This window comes from Ylistrum balloti, unplaced genomic scaffold (genome assembly GCF_031769215.1).
Source record: "Ylistrum balloti isolate Yb309-2 unplaced genomic scaffold, AGI_CSIRO_Ybal_v1 Utg370036, whole genome shotgun sequence".
Taxonomy (NCBI): domain Eukaryota; kingdom Metazoa; phylum Mollusca; class Bivalvia; order Pectinida; family Pectinidae; genus Ylistrum; species Ylistrum balloti.
This window is the reverse complement of record NW_026782096.1, coordinates 226333-248334: the sequence shown is the minus strand read 5'-3', so window position 1 is coordinate 248334 and position 22002 is coordinate 226333. Positions and strand designations below refer to the sequence as shown.

Sequence of the window (22002 nt, the reverse complement as noted above, 5' to 3'; positions counted from 1 at the left end):
CCCAAGTTGGATGGAGGATCGGATCAAAGGGTCGACAAGCGTTATCACTCTCTGATCACTGGCTGTCAATAGGCCACAGCTCTTTAACCTTGTAGATTAGTCATTACGTTTTGTTTCACCTGTACAGGTAAGGTCGTTAAGATACATTACACCTGTACATGTGATTGGGTCATTATGTTTCCGTTGTAAATGTGAAATCTGATGCAAATCAATTCCGGAAGTCATGGAAGTCACGTTACCCGATAAAAATGAAACATCAATTCTAACGAAAAATGCCTGTTAATTATCGTAAGCCTATAATAGTAGATATTCATCTAAATAAATGTTGATATTCTTTTTAGTGCTATTCCATGGGCCGTCAGCCAGGTTTGATGTTAGTATTGGGCCTGAGATTGCGAGTACAAATTGTCAGGTGTTATTTCTCTATATTTAAGACTGCTTTAATAACTAAAACAATATTTGTCAGAACAAACTGACCTAGCGTATCTGTCAATTATCAGTACAAGAGATAGTGTCTGATATCATTTGATATTTCAGTTGAAAGATACTTTTCAAGAAATAAAAAAATTTCAGAGCACATCAATACTGAATACAACACTTGTTGTTTTTCACATTAAAATTTTGATTTTTTTATGTTGTTTTGGAAGGTCTACTAAAAGTAATTTTTAGGGTAATGCATCATGTAAATGATTGTCATTTTACTCCTGTTTTCTTAACATAACAAATTCAGGAACAGATAACATGATACTTACGAAGGAACAGTGTTATGATATATAGTAAGGCAAATAAGTGTGGTACAGTTACACAACATGGATACAGGTGTGACGATATATATGCACAGGTGTGCTATAAATACACAGGTGTGGTAAACTTATATAGGTAGGGGTTTGCTATATATAGGTACAGGTGTGATGATACATAGGCATAGATAATCTGTCTAAGGTGTTATATATATATGTACAGATGTGCTATATATAGGTACATATATTCTAATGTATATATGTACAAATGTGCTATATATAGGTACATACATTCTAATATATATGTGTACAGATGTGCTATATATAGGTACATATATTCTAATATATAAATGTACAAATGTGCTATATATAGGTACATATATTCTAATATAGATATGTACAAATGTGCTATATATAGGTACATATATTCTAATATATATATGTACAAGTGTGTTATATCTATATATGTACAGGTGAGTTACACTAAACATGATGGTTACATCCTATTATAAACAGCTTTGACTGAATTTAGAACTATCTTCCTTTGTATTAATATACCTAATGAATATAGCTTTGTATTGTAATGGAAACAAAACAGCAATATAAACTGGAAACCCTAAATGCTTCTGACAAGTACCCAAGCCTACCAATGTAACCCCTATCAGTGCTCCTTGTAAAGTTTTAATTTTGCCCCCCAGACAGGGCTGGTGGTATTTCATTCATAACCCAGATGGCCTAATTAGGAGAACCTGCTGGAGTGGGGGGAGGGGCTATGACGCTGTGGGAGCTGCTGAGGTTATAAGGTTACTTCACCAACAGGTGCTTGGCCGAGGTACAGATCCTAATATACTGCTAACACAATCAGGATCAATTAAAATCTTGTCTGTATAATTACTGTTACATCTAAACGACCAGCTAATTCATTACTGTTTTCACTTTTAATGTCTGTATTATACACAGTAAAATTTCAGCATCTGTTGTGTGCATTAAACCAATAGTTACCCAGATCTTTATGTTGAATCACAGTGCCGACAAACTACATTTCATGAACGGCAATCTGTACATTTCGTGAACAGCAATCTATGTCATGCCTAATGCTTTATACATGATATAATAGTGTTACCACAAGGTAACGATATCATTTTTGAATGTGCTGATCACTGGTACTTAATTTCAATACCAACGTACTGGTGCTTTAGACCGTTTAAATGACCAGGTTGATTTAGACGGAATATAACCTGAAATTATAACTATGTACTCCAATACATATATTTATATATATATATATATATTACATTATGAAATCACATGCCCTTTTATATTTATATATCAAATGATACTCCAACGAAACAAAATATATGTACTCCAGTAATATGACATTTATTCATCAATAACCCCATGCTTGGTGATAAGCCCACCTACATCTATAACTGTCCTGTATTACAAACAGATACTCCTTCATCTTTTTGTCCTGTAAATAAATGTGCTGACTTTGGTAAGAAGTGTTATGTACTGTCTCCCTAAGCATATTGAACTTAAATATGGTAAAGTTATCCTCCAGTAGAGACAGCTGTACTGCCATTTGTATGATGTTAGTCCAATATATATGATAATAATCCCAATAAATATATATAGAAGTATTCCATAGCACTTCTAGTGCCCACAACCTTGTCCTATCACACATCAAAATTCTTCTTCATTAAAACTATAATCTCGATTACCATGATTTCAAACCCTTTAAACAAAAATGTTTAAAACTACTTGTGAAAATTGACTTTTTTTGAACACCCCTGATGCATTCAATTTAAACAGATTTTAAATTATATGCGATTTATCACTATATTCTGGTGTATCTCCTTCACATCTGACTATAAAGGAATGATTTGAAGCCTGATAAGATGAAAGCCATCAAAAGTTAGTGGGTGTAAACTCTACAAAGAAAACACATGACTGATAATTGTGCGAATCTCCTGTATTGTTTGTTTGTATGTAACACCCACACATACACCACAACACAAATAACTCAATCCAAGGAAATTTCCTTGAAAATTGGAATCTTTCTTCTTTTAAAGAAGTTCACTATAAAGGGAGGGCGGGCAAGTATTATGGGATGTTGGCATTTTGACGCGGCAGTGTGTCTCTCCACTGTAGACGATCACTGTGCCCATATGTACAGATGACGCAGCAGTTGCTCAAACTCATGCCAACTAGGTCATTTATATCATTATGAATCGCGTATCATAACACACGCTATACTTCTGTAAATTCTAATAACTCATATCCTACGAAAACCAATCATACCGTCACAAAGACAAATTACGTAATTCGTGGAAAATTTAGTTTATTTTCAGCCTTAAGTATTTATTTATAAAGCCAGATGCAGCATTCTGGTCTGTTGAAGAAGTGTTCTGTGACTTGCTATTAAGTAAATTTCCAAAATACACCCTCCTCCTCCCGTTCTTTACTAAACGTCTTACTCTGTCATCTGCTCGCAATGCAGAACATTCCTGCATCACATGTTGCAGATCTTAGCCAACCATGTCACAGCTTTTTAGACAAAAGGAAAGGAAATTTTCCACAACCGTTTTTATCAAATCATCCAAAAACTTGTGCAAAGTTGTGAACTACCTGTGTATCGAGTCCCTATAGGTTATTATACTTTTCACTAACGAGGAAAACCCAACGCGAAGGCACAGGTGTTTACAGGAGAAACACCTGAGTCAGTGCATGAGAACATATAGCCTTTAAACATTTATAAGATGCATTTTTTATTCCGTTCAGTTCCAATAAAAAACTAATTTCTCCGGTTTATAATAGGGGTGTAACACCATTTTCAATATTACTTATCAAATTTGTGAAGCAAAAAATAAAAGATGAAACAGGAGATTTTTATCAATAATAATACTTGTTACATCAAACTGGGACAAAAAATGTCGGTTTCTGTATCATAAAGAATTCTGGTAAAACCCAATTTCACTTACCTTAATAGAACCAAAAAAGTTGTCTTGGAAATATCTCTTTGCTGATTTCATTTAAAAAATTTAGTTAATTTGCATCGAAATTGATAAATGTTTTAGACTTATAATGAAGTCACCATTTTTGAAATTTAAATTAGATATTCAATTGAAAAACTGGAGCACAAAGGAGATCACCTTAAATGACAATTGTGTACTCTGCTCTACCATATATCATTATCAAACGGACTATCATAGTTATTTAAATATTTTCTGATTTTTTTCCAATTAAAAGTCATTAAATGATATCCCTGTACAACATATCTTCATCAGTTTGAGCTATTATTCTCTTGATTGTAAGTTGGTTACATATAATTTCAGTGGTGATAAAAGTGTTTAAGTGTGTATGATAACTATATTTATGTGTTTTTTAATCTTTTTTTTTTTTAGTCTTTGAAAATCGATCAAAGGCAATAGTTTCAAAAATCAATAGAAATTACAGCAACATTATGATCAAAGCACAATGTTTAGTGAAAAACATTAAAATGAATTTTTTTTAGCATTACACTGATTATATCCCTAGAAATTTATGCAAAATTATTTTTCTTACAGTTTTTAACTTCAGAAAAAACATAGGAAAACAATTTCAGTGACCTATGATTTGACCAGGACCTCAATTCTAAGGCAAAGTTCAAGAAAAATTTCCATCCAATTATCCAAATAACCATTGTACATGGCTGTACACAACAGGTTACAGTCCAATAGTAATAAATACACTAGCATGTTACTGTACGTGTTTCAAGTTTATTTTTATGGTACGCCCACATCTTTTGCTGTTTTTGAAGGACTGGAAGTAGTGCAACCTCTCATATGATACTTGGAAAGGTTTGAAATAGATTATATACACATTATTGAGTTAACATTTACACACATGATAGAATTTTGATAACACATATGTAGTTTAAAACCGTGGAAAACTTAAGTTTTTATCTGTTATATAAACTTCAATGTATCCTACTCTATGTCAAATGTTTTTTTAATGATGTCAATTGTTAATAAATGACTTTTTGAAACGATGTTAATCATAAATTATTTACCTTGGTAACTTTTTAAATGACATGAATTGCTCACTAATGACTTTTTTTAATGATGTAAGTCGTTAATTACTAAAGTCATTAATTAATGACCTATATTTTAATGACTTATGTTCTATATCAAAGCTTCTTTAATATCATGTGATCTTTAATGCTGTATAGTTTTGTTTCCTGACATATATTGGTTGATATATTTGTAGTTTCACTTCTAATTTACATAATATCACAAGTGACCACCAATCTAAACCATATTCTGATCACAACCCATCAGTCATACCATACAGGATGATGGAAAACCATAAGAATATTTGGTATTTTTCCCTCACATTGCTTCCCAACAGGCTGCTTTATACTCTTAGGAATCTAGAACAAGTCAGCTAAATACGTGTGAAGATACCTAGGGTCAAATTTAGGTACCAGCAGTACTCTACCCCTGAAAATGTGAGAAAACAAATATTACGACCATAAAAGACAAAATCTGTGGTGGTAATTGTGCTGCTCAACTTACCTCCATTTACGGACGATTTGGCTACGGATGAGTACCCGGGGACAAACTGTTCTCTCTCTTGGTCTGAGTGACTAGCTGTGGAGATGAACAAACCAGTCATCACAAATTTTCTTTTCTTTTAATTTTTTAAGTACTTAAAAGAAATGCACAATTTTACATAAAGTTAATTAACATTGTTAACAAAAAAAAAGAAAATAAAAATGAGACAGAAAAGAAAATTATAAGAAAATAAATGAAACAAAATTTAATTCCCAAGTCTTCAGCTAATATTTTAAGCATGGTTTGTATCATGGACTAATTTCCTAAGATCCTATTGTTAACATCTATTTAGTGAGTCTGTACAAAAAAGTCTATAGTTCCAGATAATGAAAAGTCTAAAAATTATTTGTATTACAGAGTTCTAACAATAATATTGATTTTTTATTATACATATAAAAAAATGGCAACGACCGAACAAATCTGATATTACTTGTGTTAAATGATTTTTACATAAATATCCATATAGATCATTCCTTATCCTACTTAATCTGTTAACATCAATTCATTAGAAACACTTGTTCAATACAAATACTTTTTTGACCTACATGTTCACATGAAATAATAAAGATATTAACCGTTACAAGGTTCACTGGCCGCCTTTGATGTTAATCAAATTGATTCTCTCACTTGACCATTTGTTGAGTTTATACTTGTTCTGTTTGAACCTGACTAATAGAGTTGTGATCTATTTGTTGGTGGTCGTCACATTTGCACAACAATTGTACATGTTCCCTCGGCAACCAACCATCAATTCTGTGAAACGAGGCATGCTGAACCTAGAGCATCAGTTAGACATTGTCATTAGCTTTCTTTCAGCCTCGTGGCATTGACAGAGAAAATGGAAAGAGGCAGTTCTATAATGAAAAAGGGGTGGACGTGCCATGACCATAAGGCAGACAATGTGGTTCTGAGAAAGTAATGTACAGAACGAAAAATTATCAAGTTAATTGATTAAGTTAAAAATGTTCCTGACCATTAACCATTTTCAAAATGAATGTTTGAGATTAATAGTTAATTTGAGAGCTGCTTTTCAGTATTTGGCATTTATATCACCATTTGTTATCAGTATTTGGGCAACATTAATCATGTAAGTTGTAATGGATTTATCAGGGTAGGAGCTGAAGTCTGAAATCAAATCCCCCTTTCTAGATTTTTTTTTTTAAATTCTCTATTCAGTTACAAAATTACAAAATGACATTTGATTGTTGCATGAAAAGTACTCATTTTACAATATTATTAAATTTCTGATTTCAGGAATTTTTTTTCCAATCAAATATATGGGCGCAGTAAGGATGGAAATGATCTAGCTAAAGCAGGATTAGGGTCAAAATTTAGCCTCATCAATATCATCAGCTTAAAATTTGTAATAAAAATTAATTAAAATTGAATTAAAAGGAGAAGACTACTTTCATTTGATGTAAAATTGGGCACAAATCTTCGTCTTCACCCTTACTGATAAATCACAAGATTTTTTTATATTTATCATTTTCTATTTGAAATTAACCAATGAAAGTCTTGCTACATTTAGTCATAACTTTTGCTCACAGCATAGTCACCACTATAGCTTATATTTTCTTATATACTCTTATATCTATAACCTTTAAAACCAGAATTTGTCATTAGAAAGGAATCCAGTGTTGATACCAGAATCTAGAAAGTTTGGGATTGTGACTGAACAATTGATACTTTAAGTTCTGTATTCAAGACAGAAGACCATTCTTATGTAAAATAATTAATTCATATAAAATAATTAATTCATATGGCATGCACTTTTTGTATCTATGTAACAGAAAGAAAAACTAAAAGAAAACCAATAATGATAATTATTCTAAATGTATATGAATAATATGGATAAACAACCACTCAAAATATTTTTGCATATAAACCTGAATTTAACCACCTAATACATGATTATTCGAAAGATAATTGTTCCTATAGTACATATCTAAGGTAGAGTGAAGTTTTAAAAAAGAAGGGTGGGGTGATCTTTTAACAATAGAAGTCTCAGAAAGATATTTTAAATGTCATAAAAAAATTGAAAACTTTAAACTGCAAAAGATAATATCAATTTTTTTATATCTTAAAAGTGATTATTAATCAATTTTGTGTTCTGTTAGATAAACCTCTTACACTTATTGATTAAAGTTGAGGTCAACCAATGATTTGTGGTGAATGTATTCCAAGCAATATTTACACAAGATTTATCAGCTCTATATACCTAAAAGATTGAAATGAAAAGAAGAGAATCTTTTTTTCCTTTATCTAGTTCTATGACCGTTAGATCTAGCGTGGCAGGGCACAGTACCCTATCTTTTATAATGATGCGACAATGTAACTGCAGGTCAAACCAGTTGCTAAGGGAAAGTGATGACCTCTATACTGGACCGCAGTCTCCGAGAATTAACCTCCTGCGAGTTGTCCTAATGAAGACTAAATGACTAGCCGAGCAGGTTTATTGTGAGGTATGATGCTCTCCCACTGTCACTGAAAACACTTCCACTGCCCTATTAAGCATGCTTGGACTCCCAGCAATTTTTTCACTATAGACAATCTTTAATTTCAATTAGGGACTTTTCTCTCTCTTTTTTTTCAAATAGATTTAACACCAGGAAAATTTCCATTTATCTCTGTAAAGTACTATTCCTGTATTTGTAAATTAAGAAAAATCTTGTTAAATTCTGCAATACTGATGTAAACCTTCCCGATGTCAATACTATGATGTTCATCCTCCATTTAATATCCATTATTCTTTACTATATCGATGCATTGTTGAAATTTAACTCCAGAGGCAAAGCATAAAAAACTTACACTCATTAACCCTCAGAAAACTCTTCATTTCTATCCTTACAGACCTTGAGGTAATACAGGTTTAACATTTCATCATAGACGGTGTCGTTTTACAGATTACGCATGCATCCCAATATAACCTATCACCTAAAAGAAATAAAACACTGAAACTAAATAACTTTCAGTTTTTTAGCTTTCAATGACTTGAGCTGGAGGTAATATGTAGGCGCCTGGGCTTATTACGAAACAAATATAGTAGCTCTTTAGTAGTTTGATCTCCTTTACATAAAAAAGTATTGTTGTTCAGCAAATCTATTAGTTATTCTAATACATAGTCTTCAAAATGGCTTTCATAGCTGATGGGGCACACAACAACTGACATCATATGAAAACATTAATTGATGACAGAGCCACACAACCACTAAAGTCATATGACAATTTTTTTTGAGACAATGTTATTTTCCATATGACAGAGCCACGCAACCACTAAAGTCATATGACAGAATTTATTTATTAGACAACATTATTTACTGATGACAGAGCCACACAACTACTGAAGACATATGACAACATTATGTATTGAAGACTGAGCTACACAACCACTAATGTCATATGACAACATTATGTATTGAAGACTGAGCCACACAACCACTAATGTCATATGACAACATTATGTATTGAAGACTGAGCCATATAACCAGTTATGACACATGACAACATTATTTACTGATGACAGAGCCACACAATCACTACAGTCAAATGACAACATCATTTACTGATGACAGAGCCACATAACCACTACAGTCAAATGACAACATGTTTTACTGATGGTAGAGCAACACAATTACTAATGACATATAACAACACCATATCAAAAGCCATTATTCATTGATGAGAAAGCCACACAACCACTTAACGTCATATGGCAACATTATTTGTCTACTAACGGAGCCACACAACCACTAATGTCATGTGACAACATTATGAACTGATAACAGAGCCACATGACCACTTAAGTCATGTGACAACATTATTTGTTAAATGACGGTGCCACACAACAACTAATGTCATATGACAACATCATTAAATGACAACAGAGCCACAAGACCTCTTATGTCATGTGACACCATTATTTGTTTAATGATGTTGCCACACAACCACTAATGTCATATGACAACATTATTAACTGATAACAGAGCCACAAGACTACTTATGTCATGTGACAACATTATATGTTGATGACGAGGCCACACAACTACTAATGTCATATGACAACATTATTAACTGACAACAGAGCCACATGACCACTTAAGTCATGTGACAACATTATATGTTGATGACGAGGCCACACAACTACTAATGTCATATGACAACATCATTAAATGACAACAGAGCCACAAGACCTCTTATGTCATGTGACAACATTATTTGTTTAATGATGGTGCCACACAACCACTAATGTCATATGACAACATTATTAACTGATAACAGAGCCACAAGACTACTTATGTCATGTGACAATATTATATGTTGATGATGAGGCCACACAACTACTAATGTCATATGACAACATTATTAACTGACAACAGAGCCACAAGACTACTTATGTCATGTGACAACATTATATGTTGATGACGAGGCCACACAACTACAAATGTCATATGACAACATTATTAACTGACAACAGAGCCACAAGACTACTTATGTCATGTGACAACATTATATGTTGATGACGAGGCCACATTATATGTTGATGACGAGGCCACACAACTACAAATGTCATATGACAACATTATTAACTGACAACAGAGCCACAAGACTACTTATGTCATGTGACAATATTATATGTTGATGATGAGGCCACACAACTACTAATGTCATATGACAACATTATTAACTGACAACAGAGCCACAAGACTACTTATGTCATGTGACAACATTATATGTTGATGACGAGGCCACACAACTACAAATGTCATATGACAACATTATTAACTGACAACAGAGCCACAAGACTACTTATGTCATGTGACAACATTATATGTTGATGACGAGGCCACATTATATGTTGATGACGAGGCCACACAACTACAAATGTCATATGACAACATTATTTACTGACAACAGAGCCACAAGACTACTTATGTCATGTGACAACATTATATGTTGATGACGAGGCCACACAACTACTAATGTCATATGACAACATTATTAACTGACAACAGAGCCACAAGACTACTTATGTCATGTGACAACATTATATGTTGATGACGAGGCCACACAACTACTAATGTCATATGACAACATTATTAACTGACAACAGAGCCACAAGACTACTTATGTCATGTGACAACATTATATGTTGATGACGAGGCCACACAACTACTAATGTCATATGACAACATTATTAACTGACAACAGAGCCACAAGACTAGTTATGTCATGTGACAACATTATATGTTGATGACGAGGCCACACAACTACTAATGTCATACAATAATAGACCATTCACCGGTCATTGTTAGTCATGAACCTTTCCATTTCACAAGTAAACTGAAATTTCACCATTTTGATTGTGACCATTATTTAAGGTTTCTTTACTGAACAAGTTAATACTGCAGTATCAACTAAAATTGAACTCATTGATAAAGATTTCTATTTAGTGTCCTACAGACTTAGTGGAGGAGACATAACAGAGAAGGTAGACAGTACCTACTTATGTAAACAACATATCTTTATTTGTGTCATTTGATAAAAACCAGCATACATTCTCTTAAAAATAAAAAGACAAACAAATAAAATCAACTTTTATTTTCCAAAAAAACTGAAAAATAATGCACTTTGCAATGACCACGTAATGCTTACTATGATATCTGATTTCTCTGATAAGGTTGGAAATATTTTAAAAGAATTTCTTGAAATTTCACTGCTTTATTAAGCAGCCTTCATTGTAGTATTCCAAATACACAAGGTCTATAGAACCATGTATTGTAAAGTCCCCGTAAAAAATTCCATGAATAAGAATTGCAGGTATTTGAAGAGAAACAAAAATGTAAATTTCTTTTGTATGTGTAAACAGTGTGACTCAACTATTCCAGACAGTAATACTAGAAAAAATTTCTAATAATAGTACCTTGGCATATTTTTATCATTTCATTCTGTTTGATATTCTGTCAATAATGAGAAATTGTTTATAAATAACACTTACCCTCCGCTAACCACGCCTCTTGCATCTGGCTTAAGTCCTGGAACAGCTCTAAATTAATGAAGAAACCACAAATACAATTCCATGACAAATCTAATCCACCAAAATCTTTTCAATCAATTATTGAATAAAAGTTTTGGGAAGGATTCTTTCATCACCAAAACAGATAAATGATGTTTTCTTCTCTCTCACATTTCCTCAAAAAAAGAAAATTGTGAACATTGAATTGAATGCAACCTTGTTTAAAATTAGTGTATATTTATTTTTTTTTCTAGTTTTATTTATAATATCTCACAGTTTGTAATGAATAATTAACTTTTACTCTGAGTATCTAAAATTCTAATTACTATTATAATGATTCTTTTTTCTTGCAGAATAAGACATTTTTGTAAAAGTTTTCCATTGTTGGTTATAATTAGGTACATCTAATGTTTATTTCACATTTTTGTTTAATTACATAATACCATGTATATTATTTTTTTTTCTTTCATAACTTAAAACATCTTCTAATTTTAGAAATCAATAATCACTAGAACAGAGTGGTTTATTATACAAGATTTTCTGTAACATTTTACCTAATGTTTAAGTCAAATTAAAAGTTTTTTCTCAATATAATTTTAATTAAAAGAATTAATCATCAAAAATGAAATTTAGATAAAGTTGTATATTTGAATCTTGGATAAAAAAACCATTTGTCTATCCATAAATTCTTCACATTATGATAACAGTATATATAATCAAATACCTTGAATGAAAAAATGAAAAAAAAAGGCTAAAAGCAAAAATCATTTTATTGACTAAATATATTGAATCTGAAGCATTCTCAATGTTTCTCATAAATTTTCTGATATCTCTGTCTGCCTGCTTTAAAGTATAAACTCTCTCTCGATATATATATATTGAATATATCTCGGAATCTATTCCATTCAATGTAGTACATCATGTGCTGCTATCGACCCGAGATTTTAGTGTTTGTTATGCAGTACCGATCATGGAGTCTCAGACATGCAATGGAATGTGTACAACATTACCATAGATTTGTATGTCTTGGCCTTGTCCTACAGTGGAAAACTGTCACAGTATGTATACTGTCAAGATTGTCACCCAGGGGCAACAGAATTGAAGATGGAAGAGGCTGAGGGGTATCATGAGAAAAGAGAAAATTCTTTACTTATCAGCATTAGGTCTGTAATAATGCAGTTACCGGATCAGTTATATAGAAATAGATGCTGGCGTAAATTTCAAATCAATTTACTTGCAATTTTTCAAAACATGTAATTTAAAAATTACCAAAAAAAATGCATGTTTTTTCTATTACATGTTATAAGTAATAATTACATTGTAATTCCTCATCTATTCAAAATAAACACGTTGAATTTCAGAAATTAAATGGGTTGGAACACATATGTTTATGAAAAATTAACTATATACCTTACTTTGGATAGAAGGTATTATTTTCAAAATATTTTCTAAATAAAATATGCTTTACTTTGGTTTTTAATGCCAGGTTATACTTAATTAGTGTTCTCAATGATTTCATCTTTCTGATACAACTTCATATAAAAACTAATTTTGTATTGTGCCATTAGTCTAACCCATTAAAATTTGAACAGTTGCAATTGAGACCCTCCAAGTACTATAGAAAAGTTATTTGTATATATAATGTATTTAGCAAACCTAAGCCCATCAGTTAACATCATTTATCATTTTGACTTCAGAATGTTCTTTTGACTTATCAAAGCTGGGATATGTTTGTAAATAAGATTGTCGCAAACACCAAAAATAAGGATAATTCTCACTGGAATATTCCAAAAATCTTCTTTATCTAAACAGATGGATATTTCTGTCCCAAATTATTTGACATCACAATCTTAGAACATTTATCACATCTGGGTTTAATGCCTTATTATGTTAGACTGAAAATACTTAGATAAATGCAATTTTAGACATTAGGGTCTTTGGACATTTACCTTATCCAAATTTGATGGATCATTATGACAGATTTAGAACTGCCAAGAAAAAAATGTCAAACTTTTTTATGACATTAGAATCTTGGAACAAAGAAGGTTTACTATGTATCTTGAAGATTTTATGAATAATAACAAATAAAACAAAAACAATATTTGTAAGCAGAACTCTTGAGCATTTACAAAATTGACCAGGAAATTAAGACCTGAAATGGATAGCAAACTGGATTAATGTGGCCATTTATTAACAGATAAAATCTTAAGTCAGCTTGAAAATCAACCATGTAAGTTCTGCAGGTTTCATTTGAATTGTGTTAGACTTGGGACTGTGTATTAACTGGAACGGGGGTGGTTATTGCTTTGAGTTGACTCAAATGATATTCGAATACTTAATGGACAAACTGATTATAAAAGCATAAAAATATATTACAGGAAAATGACAAATGTAGAACATATTTACTAAATTTATTTATTCTTTTAAAACTATTAAATCTAAATTGAAAGTACAAAATTATTTCATCAGTTTTCTAAACTAAGATAATTACCAAAACCTCATGAATGGTATTCAAAAAATAGTTCAGGTTTCTTTGCTTTAAAGTGAAATATATTTTACTCTTAATATCAAATGCTTTCTCTTATCTGAAGAAAAGGACTGACAAGGTAAATGTGATTTTTTGTTTGTGATTTCTAGTATTGAATTCAAGTTTATTATAAATTTATTTGTACAATTAATGAGTTTAATATCTTAACTGCAGCCAAGTTTTTATTTGAAATATATCTACATATGCAAAACCGTTTCTGATGAATAGTCTGCGACTGTGCAGTGCAAATTTGTATTACATCTTCAATTCATTAATTGAAAGATACGTTTAAACTGAGATTTATATCGTGATTTCCACTGATCCTTTTAGATACTGCAGAGCAACTGCCGTTCTCTTGTTTGTTCTTTTATTGACTCAGAGTTACGCCGTTATCTGTATTGAACGACTTGACTTGCAACGCAATAATATATCTTAAACTACATTCTCTGAAAGATACCTAAGCTATTGAGATTGCAGAATCTTGACAAAAAACGTTAATTTTTGATGACAAAATACGAAATCTTGAGGAAGTCGACTTTCAGTAACAACGATAATGTTTGTTTTCTCTCTTCTTTCATTTGTCTCATTCCCCTGCTGTCTGAACCGAATAATCGAGCAGTGCGGACATCTATTGCGGAATTCTTGGACACTTACCTTCGGACACCTGGACCAATTCCGTGGTCTTGACTTGAAGTTTTCCACTTTGTATATTTTCTTCTTTATCTATTTTCTGGTGTCCTTCTTGCTGTGAAAAGAAGAAAACACTATTAGCAAACAAATAGAAGTTTCACAATTAATCGTTCCCGCCTACTTGATTGTTCAAGCTCGTTAAAGATAAAAGTTAGACTTATTTATTTTTCTTCATCTCGGTTGATGAGATACTTGACACGAGTATTTTCCATAATTCTAACAAATGGTTTTAATTTTCGATTTCTGAGTATGGATCAAACTTGCTTTCAACGTCTTCAACTTTTGAAGAAAAAATAAACTTTCAAAATTATAGATCTCAATACCGCGAAAAATGAATCGCAAAGTTTATTATCAGCGATTGGAAATATTAGTTTTTATACGTTCCAAACTACTAAGAAATTTAAACTATTATTCTTTCACATTTGTACATGATATAAATATTACAAATTGTCCACAATCAATTCCGTTTATTTCTAGATTTTCTTTGTCTAAATTGAATTCTAAAGTATACTTAGAATTCACGATTTTGTATAATTTATGTTCTGTCCAATACTCGAAAAACTCAATTTGTCGTTGAAATTTTCTCTCGATATAAAGTTCAATTGAAAAATCTATCAAGGTTACTAGAACTAAACTATATTTGAACACGGGAAAAGTGAAGTTGTTGATTTGGTACAACACTAACTTGAGAGTTCTAAATAATCTCTGTAAAAAAAAACTTCCTTTTTCGCCAAATTTGTTTACAGTTTCCTTAACTATTTGCAATCAAATGTTTATAAAAGTATACTTTTTGTAATCATTGAAAAGTGGAAACTTTTTCAAAAGTTCGTAAGAATTATTCCATACATACGTGCTTTTTAAGATCGCTGCTGTTCGAAAGAGCGCCCTTTCTTTGTACAACTCTTGTGGATAAGACAAAGAAATATTTTTAATGAGTAATATTTCCTCCAATGACGTATACTACTTTCCATGACGTAATCGAGTCGAATGCCAAGAAATAATGTGTCAATCAAAACGTGGAATATCACTAGCCCCGCCTTCTAAGTGGATCATTAGTGTTTTCCATCGGATGCAGAACAAAAAATGGTTCAAATAAGATTTTTTTATCTGACAGTTTTAATAATTCAAATAAAATCCAACATTCATACAAGAGCAAACTCGCTTACATCAAATAGGTCAGTTTAAAGGAACCGCCATTTTTCAAATTTTCCTCTTTTTCACACTTGCCACAAGGAATAAAACCGCTCCAATAGGCCAACCATTCACTGTATTACGATTTTACCTCAATATAAGTATACTTTGTCATAGGGAATTTGAACATATATGTCGAAGCGAAAGTATTTTTACCAATAAAGTCATCTGCGTTGAAGTGAAGAATATGTATATTGCTATTTCTATACGTCATGGGATTACATACTTGTACCGTTTCTTTGCTTATGGTGTCTAAAGGTAAGTAAGTTTTTGCTCTCGAATTTTTAGGCATTGTACCACTGCTTAGACGACAATACCTAGATGGTATCTTACCTTGACAGTTCCTTTGGAGAATTTCATCTCAGACCGAAATTTTATATTGAGATTCAGTTCTTTGCGCTATGTCAGAGACCCATCCTCAAGAAAAATGGGGAACTGATAGTTCATAATGTATAAAGAACACACACCATGGCACCATGGTTTTATTGAAAGTTTCAAATTTTCGAACGTTCACTTTGTTTTTTTCCTTTGTCGTCGTACGTTTTGTGGATAATCGCTCCCAGTATTCAATATTTCAAATGCCTACGACTTCGATCTTCGCACAATATAGCAGCATCTCAAGGCGAAGTCAATTCAATTGTAAATTAATACAATATCGATTATATCATGATATAAATACCAATCAGATGGGAATTAGCCATGTACTTCATACATATATATACAGCTGCAATGACTGCCACTAATTTGAACGGATTTTCAAAACTTGTCTCTGTTGTATGCGATGAATCTTGTCTAGAGTTGTGTATGTCTGCTATCAAAATTCTACACCTCCAATTATATCTTGATCACATATGTAAAATTATTACCCTATACCCCCGTCGTTCTAAATTCCCCGGTCTACTTTTCAATATTTTAAATACAATGTGCTCAAAAATCTTAATCAATATATTGGGCATCGCCCGATTAAACGAGTTTATTGAAAAATAAAATGTGTCTCACAGTAAAGATTTTTGTGCCTTTTACCGATATTGTTTTGCTACAATAGTTATTTAATGTCTCCTTCAATAATTTTTGATATTACTAGTTATAACTCAGCTAGGAACACTAAGACGGGTCCGACATACATAACTTAACCATTATCATTTAAACCGAGACAGATAAACGGAATGACAATGAATCTTTTAATAATTCTAACGAAATAAAACCCACATTCAAATAAATTGATAGCTGTTGAATCGATGTCAAATCCTTAATCAACGTTAAAACTAATTTATGTTAAAATACGGAGGTTTGAAAGAAGCGATATGTGCGTTGGAACTATACATTTGCAGGCGTAAGAAACCAAACTGCCTTTGGTGAAATGTCGAATACATGAATTGGTCATGCATTTGAGTAATGCATTAATAACTAACACAGAAAATCGAAAATTTGAATATATATACTTTTAAAACTTCAATGTAATTGATAGCCTCGTCAGACGTGATCCCAAAATTAGGTAATTGGAAAGCACTATTCATTTCATGACTGTGGTTTTTTCTTAATACCATCTCTAGCGTATCCCGAAATATCTTACCATAAAAAGTCTAAAATATACAAAAACGTATAGTGTAGATATGAATTACATGTAAAGTATGAAGCAGACCTTTATTTTGTGGGATGAATACCACAAGCTCTTGTCGTTAGAAATATACTTATGTTATGATGCATATCGACACTGCTATATCTAATTCATAATTTGAATTAAAAAGTGGTATGCACTTGTGTCATTATACAATCTTCCTATTGGCCAAAAACAATAAAACAACTATGTAGTTTTTCATTACATCTTTTTTTTATTTTCCATTGAAAAGGACAGTACTGCATAATTGTATTATATTTTACAAAACTATTGAGAGCACATGTAAAGATACAACTTTTCAGTACATTTTGATATAAAGCAACTAAAGTAACAAACAAAAATAAAAAAAAAAACAATTTGTTCACATATTCCGTATTTTGAACACCTCCTTCCCCCTCCCCCCTCTCACCCCCCGAAAAATAATACTAATGTATATATTTACATATATATATATATTACTTACTAGATTCTATATCTATAAATGTATTCATCTGTGTCACGTCAAATTTCAATTTTGTTCTTTTTCTGATCGATAAACATCCGTTTGACATGTATATTACCGGATATGCGTTGTCGATATCATGTTGACGAGTACCAACGTTTCATATAAATAATAAATCCATTGTGAGTCCGATAAAATCAGAACCGTTTCCAAGCCAAAATAAATGTAATATCGATGAACTTCTGAAGCATATGTGATAGAGTCGCAGCGCCCAGCCTGCAGAAATATGGTGCATGTCAAATGAGTCCTCTACCCATAATTCAAGAGTGCACGTGCAGTCACCCGCCGAGACCTCCCATATTGAACGAATGACCCGCATAGTGTACTTCATCATTATGATCCGAGCATGTTTATTCTTTTCGAAACATTCTGGAATAGTTTCCTCTTCTAGGGATTCTTTCAAGACACGCTTTTCTAACTTTTGATCAATAAACGAGCAGATTAACGAAGCAAAAATATTGAATGTTTGACATTGATATAAAATGTTTATTTAAAGATTCTGATCAGAACATTTCCAAAGCTCGCATTAGTCGATCTCCTGTAACTTCTTGAAGTCTTACTTTTAATGACAACAATAATGAGTTTGTCGAAACCTACTAAATATTCAAGTTTTGATAGGTAAACGAACCTAGTTTGCAGAATGCGGGCATCCGAATTCTATTCATTTGCCGACTTACTGTGTGAAATATCTTTGTGTCATCATTACTTAATATTGTATTAGGCAGATGCTATGGCAACTAAACTTATTTGCGGAAATTGTATCAGAGGGAAAAAAAGAAAAGAAAACGAGACACTTCAATAAAGCAATTAACTCACGAAAGTTGTCTATGTATAAGCCATGTTCGGTGTCCGTTTTGTTTTTGATAAAAAATGTTGACGAAAAAATAAACTGTGTCAATTTCCTTTCTTGTGAAAAAGATTTGACATGAAACATATTCTCCAAGAAACACCGTTGTAATAAAAAAGAAAAAAATACTTATAAATCTCATGTATCATCTTCCGACATATTACTGCATGTGACGTCATAGCGGTCGTCTAGTTGTGAGTTTTCAGAAGATAATTGTTCTCCAATAGCTTTCCTGTGACGTTGATCCTATTTTGGTTGAGCACACCAGATTAAATAAAGACCTGATGTACGTACTCCGACGTTACAACAAGGTGAAGAATCAGTAACAGCAGAGGTCAAGATACCAAAAATAAAATGTTACAACAGACCATAAGTATATGTAGATATGTAGTTGTTTGCATATGCGTGTTGTTAAGGGATGCCCCATCATTGTGACTTCATGTGTCATTTCAAGTCAAGCAGACGTCATTATTTCTTAGAATCTTTACAACAAAACCTCCAATTATTGCCATCGCTAAAACACGCAAATCAACCAATGAATTTCTGTTCGGAAGACATGTCCCCCTATTCTTTGTAAAATGTTAAAAACAAGCCAACAATGATGTCGTAGACATTTTGTCAACACCAAAAAATCAGTGCTCGTTTAGACAGGTGTCAAACATCTGAAATCCGCTTTATAATTTAATTTGAGCTTGACATGTTAATGGTTTGTAAAAAGTCCTTCAGAACTGTAAAAAGATCTGAACTGCTTCTAGTGGAAATCATTTACAAGAAATATGTCGGTTAATTGGTTTATACATATTACGCCACAACTCCTATGACGTCAAAATCTCAACTTTAGGCCTGAATATCACACAAAAATGTTTGGGTTATATTGTAATACGAGTTTTCTCTCTGATTGACAGGTCAACGATATTCGGGTCCACGTGTAGATATGAAATGTAATTGTTTACCGTATTCCATCTTAGAAAGACGTACAAATATTAACATTTTCAACCTCAGATGAGCTCGAATATTGCAATTTGAACTTAAACTATAACGGAACTGCCATCCAATGCCATCATGTGAAAGTTACCAATTGCAGAACGGAAGGTTTATGGGCTTATTTTATTAACAGGAAAAATGAGAATTATCGATTTGCATCATGCCATTTATTTTCGAACCAGATTCTGACAGAAACGAGGGTAGATACATTTATGAGACATATTTTACAACTTTAAGACACCTCCGAAACTACGTTGTGCAACTACGACACACATGCTACATGTGAGGTATTTGTTAGTAGCAGTTTATGCACAATCAGTGACACTTTTACCAAAGGAGATATCGCTTTCCAGTATCATATCACCCGAAAGTACAGAGTATACTCGATACGTTGACTATAAAATCAAGACTGATTTCGTTCACCATACCGGAAGAGAGATTTTGGCGTCGGTTGCTCAGAAACGGTTGACTTTAAAAGGTGGTTCAGTTGCTATTACGAAAAGACAGTGGGTTTAAAAGCGAATAGTACCATAATAACCGACCATTCTGCTGATTCTCAACATAGCCACGAACTTTCCGTATTTTTGACATTTGTTAGATTTATTCAGATTTTGATCAATTTAAATTGTAAGACCAACATAATTGATATGTAATGTACATTTAACACTATAATAAGAGTTGAAGTGATAGGTGGCGCTATTTTGATCTTCGTTATTCATTTGAGTGTCTTTTGTATTGAAAGGTATGATATGATTCCTTTGTGTATCTTTTCGTACAATCTTTTTGATCTTCGTTAAATATGAAATGGTTGTCATTTCGATCTTTGTTATTTAAGAAGGTTGAGCAAACTTCAATTTCGTGGCCTAGGTGGTTTTGGTTTAAGTGACTTCGGTAGATAGTGCTATTGACCCTTTTTCGGGGTTTTTATCGTTTAATTCGCTGCGAGATTACAGTACTAAAAATGGGAATATGCGGGATTTTTTTTACGTATATGGATGAACTTGAACAAAGTCGAATGGTTGAATGGTCGAATGGTTGAAGCGTCCCGGGAGTGTCTCGGGATCGACTTCCGGTGTGGCCGTTGCAGTGTATGTATTCTCTATATACCTGTTTAGGACCAGTGGTTAATTATTTCTAATCCTGTGTCTTACCTGTGTAGCTGCATTCCCATAATGCTGGTGTAACTTACCTCTGTAGGTGGCGCTGTTTCGATGTAAGGAACCTCTTGATCAGAGCCAGTCGTCGTGGTCATGGCACGTGAACAGATACCTTCCTCTTCATCAGCACGCGTTTAGCACTGTCAAGACAAAATTAAATAATTACAAGACGGCAGTTCGCGCTGAATGTAATGACAGTTTTCTCTGTCTCTAGAATAAGAAAGGTTTGGTGTTGTTTGGGAGTGTAACGAGGAAGGGGGTATTAAACAAGTTTAATTGTATAAACGATTGACTCCTTCAGGTTATCAATCAAATCGATGTTTTTATCGAGATCACTATGGCCTTGTGGTCTATTATTTGATACTTCATTCAAAATTAAGTTATGACAATGAATGTTTATATATTTTACTCACTTTATGGATTGATCAGGGCGGTATTGCGCCATGGATACGTTATAAATGAAATACATTACTTGGCAACAGAAATGAATTTCATTTTGTGTTCCTTATATATTTTTGCTTATCAAATGTTTTACTTGACCATGTTTGTAATCAAGCGATACTTCTTCAAAAATAGAAGTAATATTTTTTTTACTGGACTTCATTTCTTATTTAACCCGTGTTATCTGAATAATCCTTTCCTCCGGACCTGTCTTTTACGGACGGAAATGTCTTGTAATGTTTCGTTCCATTAAGACAAGTTAGTTACATATTCAAAATGATATTGTTCTTTAACGTTGCCATGCATTAACATAGATATAGGAATCATGTAGATATATCGATTGGTTAAAAAAACAATGCATTGCAAAAAGAAGTTATTGGAAATCTTTTATCTTTTTGTAATTATCAACAAAAAAATCTTTTCTGTGTTCAGAGAATGTAAATAAATTAATAAAAATGATTAACATTCAGAGCGTACTATAGTTACAACTACTTAAATAGACACGAAGTTAGATCTTGTCCATTTTTTCCACATATTTGTCAGCAAAGCCGCGGCCAGAGAGCCTTGGAAGCTATTAGGCCCAACACTAACGAGTCTATCTCTTTCGCCACCTCAAGGAGACATCTGTTCAAGGCCAGCGCCATTATAAATTTATCAATATTTCATGAGGTTTATTAATTACACCATGTTCTGTTAG

General features: G+C 32.5%; 1 protein-coding gene across 1 annotated transcript in view; it reads right to left on the bottom strand.

Annotated features, from left to right (window-relative positions):
• The window catches only part of LOC132548934 (ETS translocation variant 1-like), a 52045-nt gene extending 31086 nt beyond the window's left edge, over positions 1-20959 (bottom strand). Inside the window, exons 1-4 of the mRNA XM_060212839.1 lie at positions 20897-20959; positions 14530-14620; positions 11331-11378; positions 5297-5371 (exon numbers count right to left, since the gene is read on the bottom strand). Coding sequence (XP_060068822.1) covers positions 5297-5371; positions 11331-11378; positions 14530-14620; positions 20897-20959 — 277 coding nt within the window. The remainder of the gene's footprint in view (positions 1-5296; positions 5372-11330; positions 11379-14529; positions 14621-20896) is intronic.
• Positions 20960-22002: the final 1043 nt, after the last annotated feature.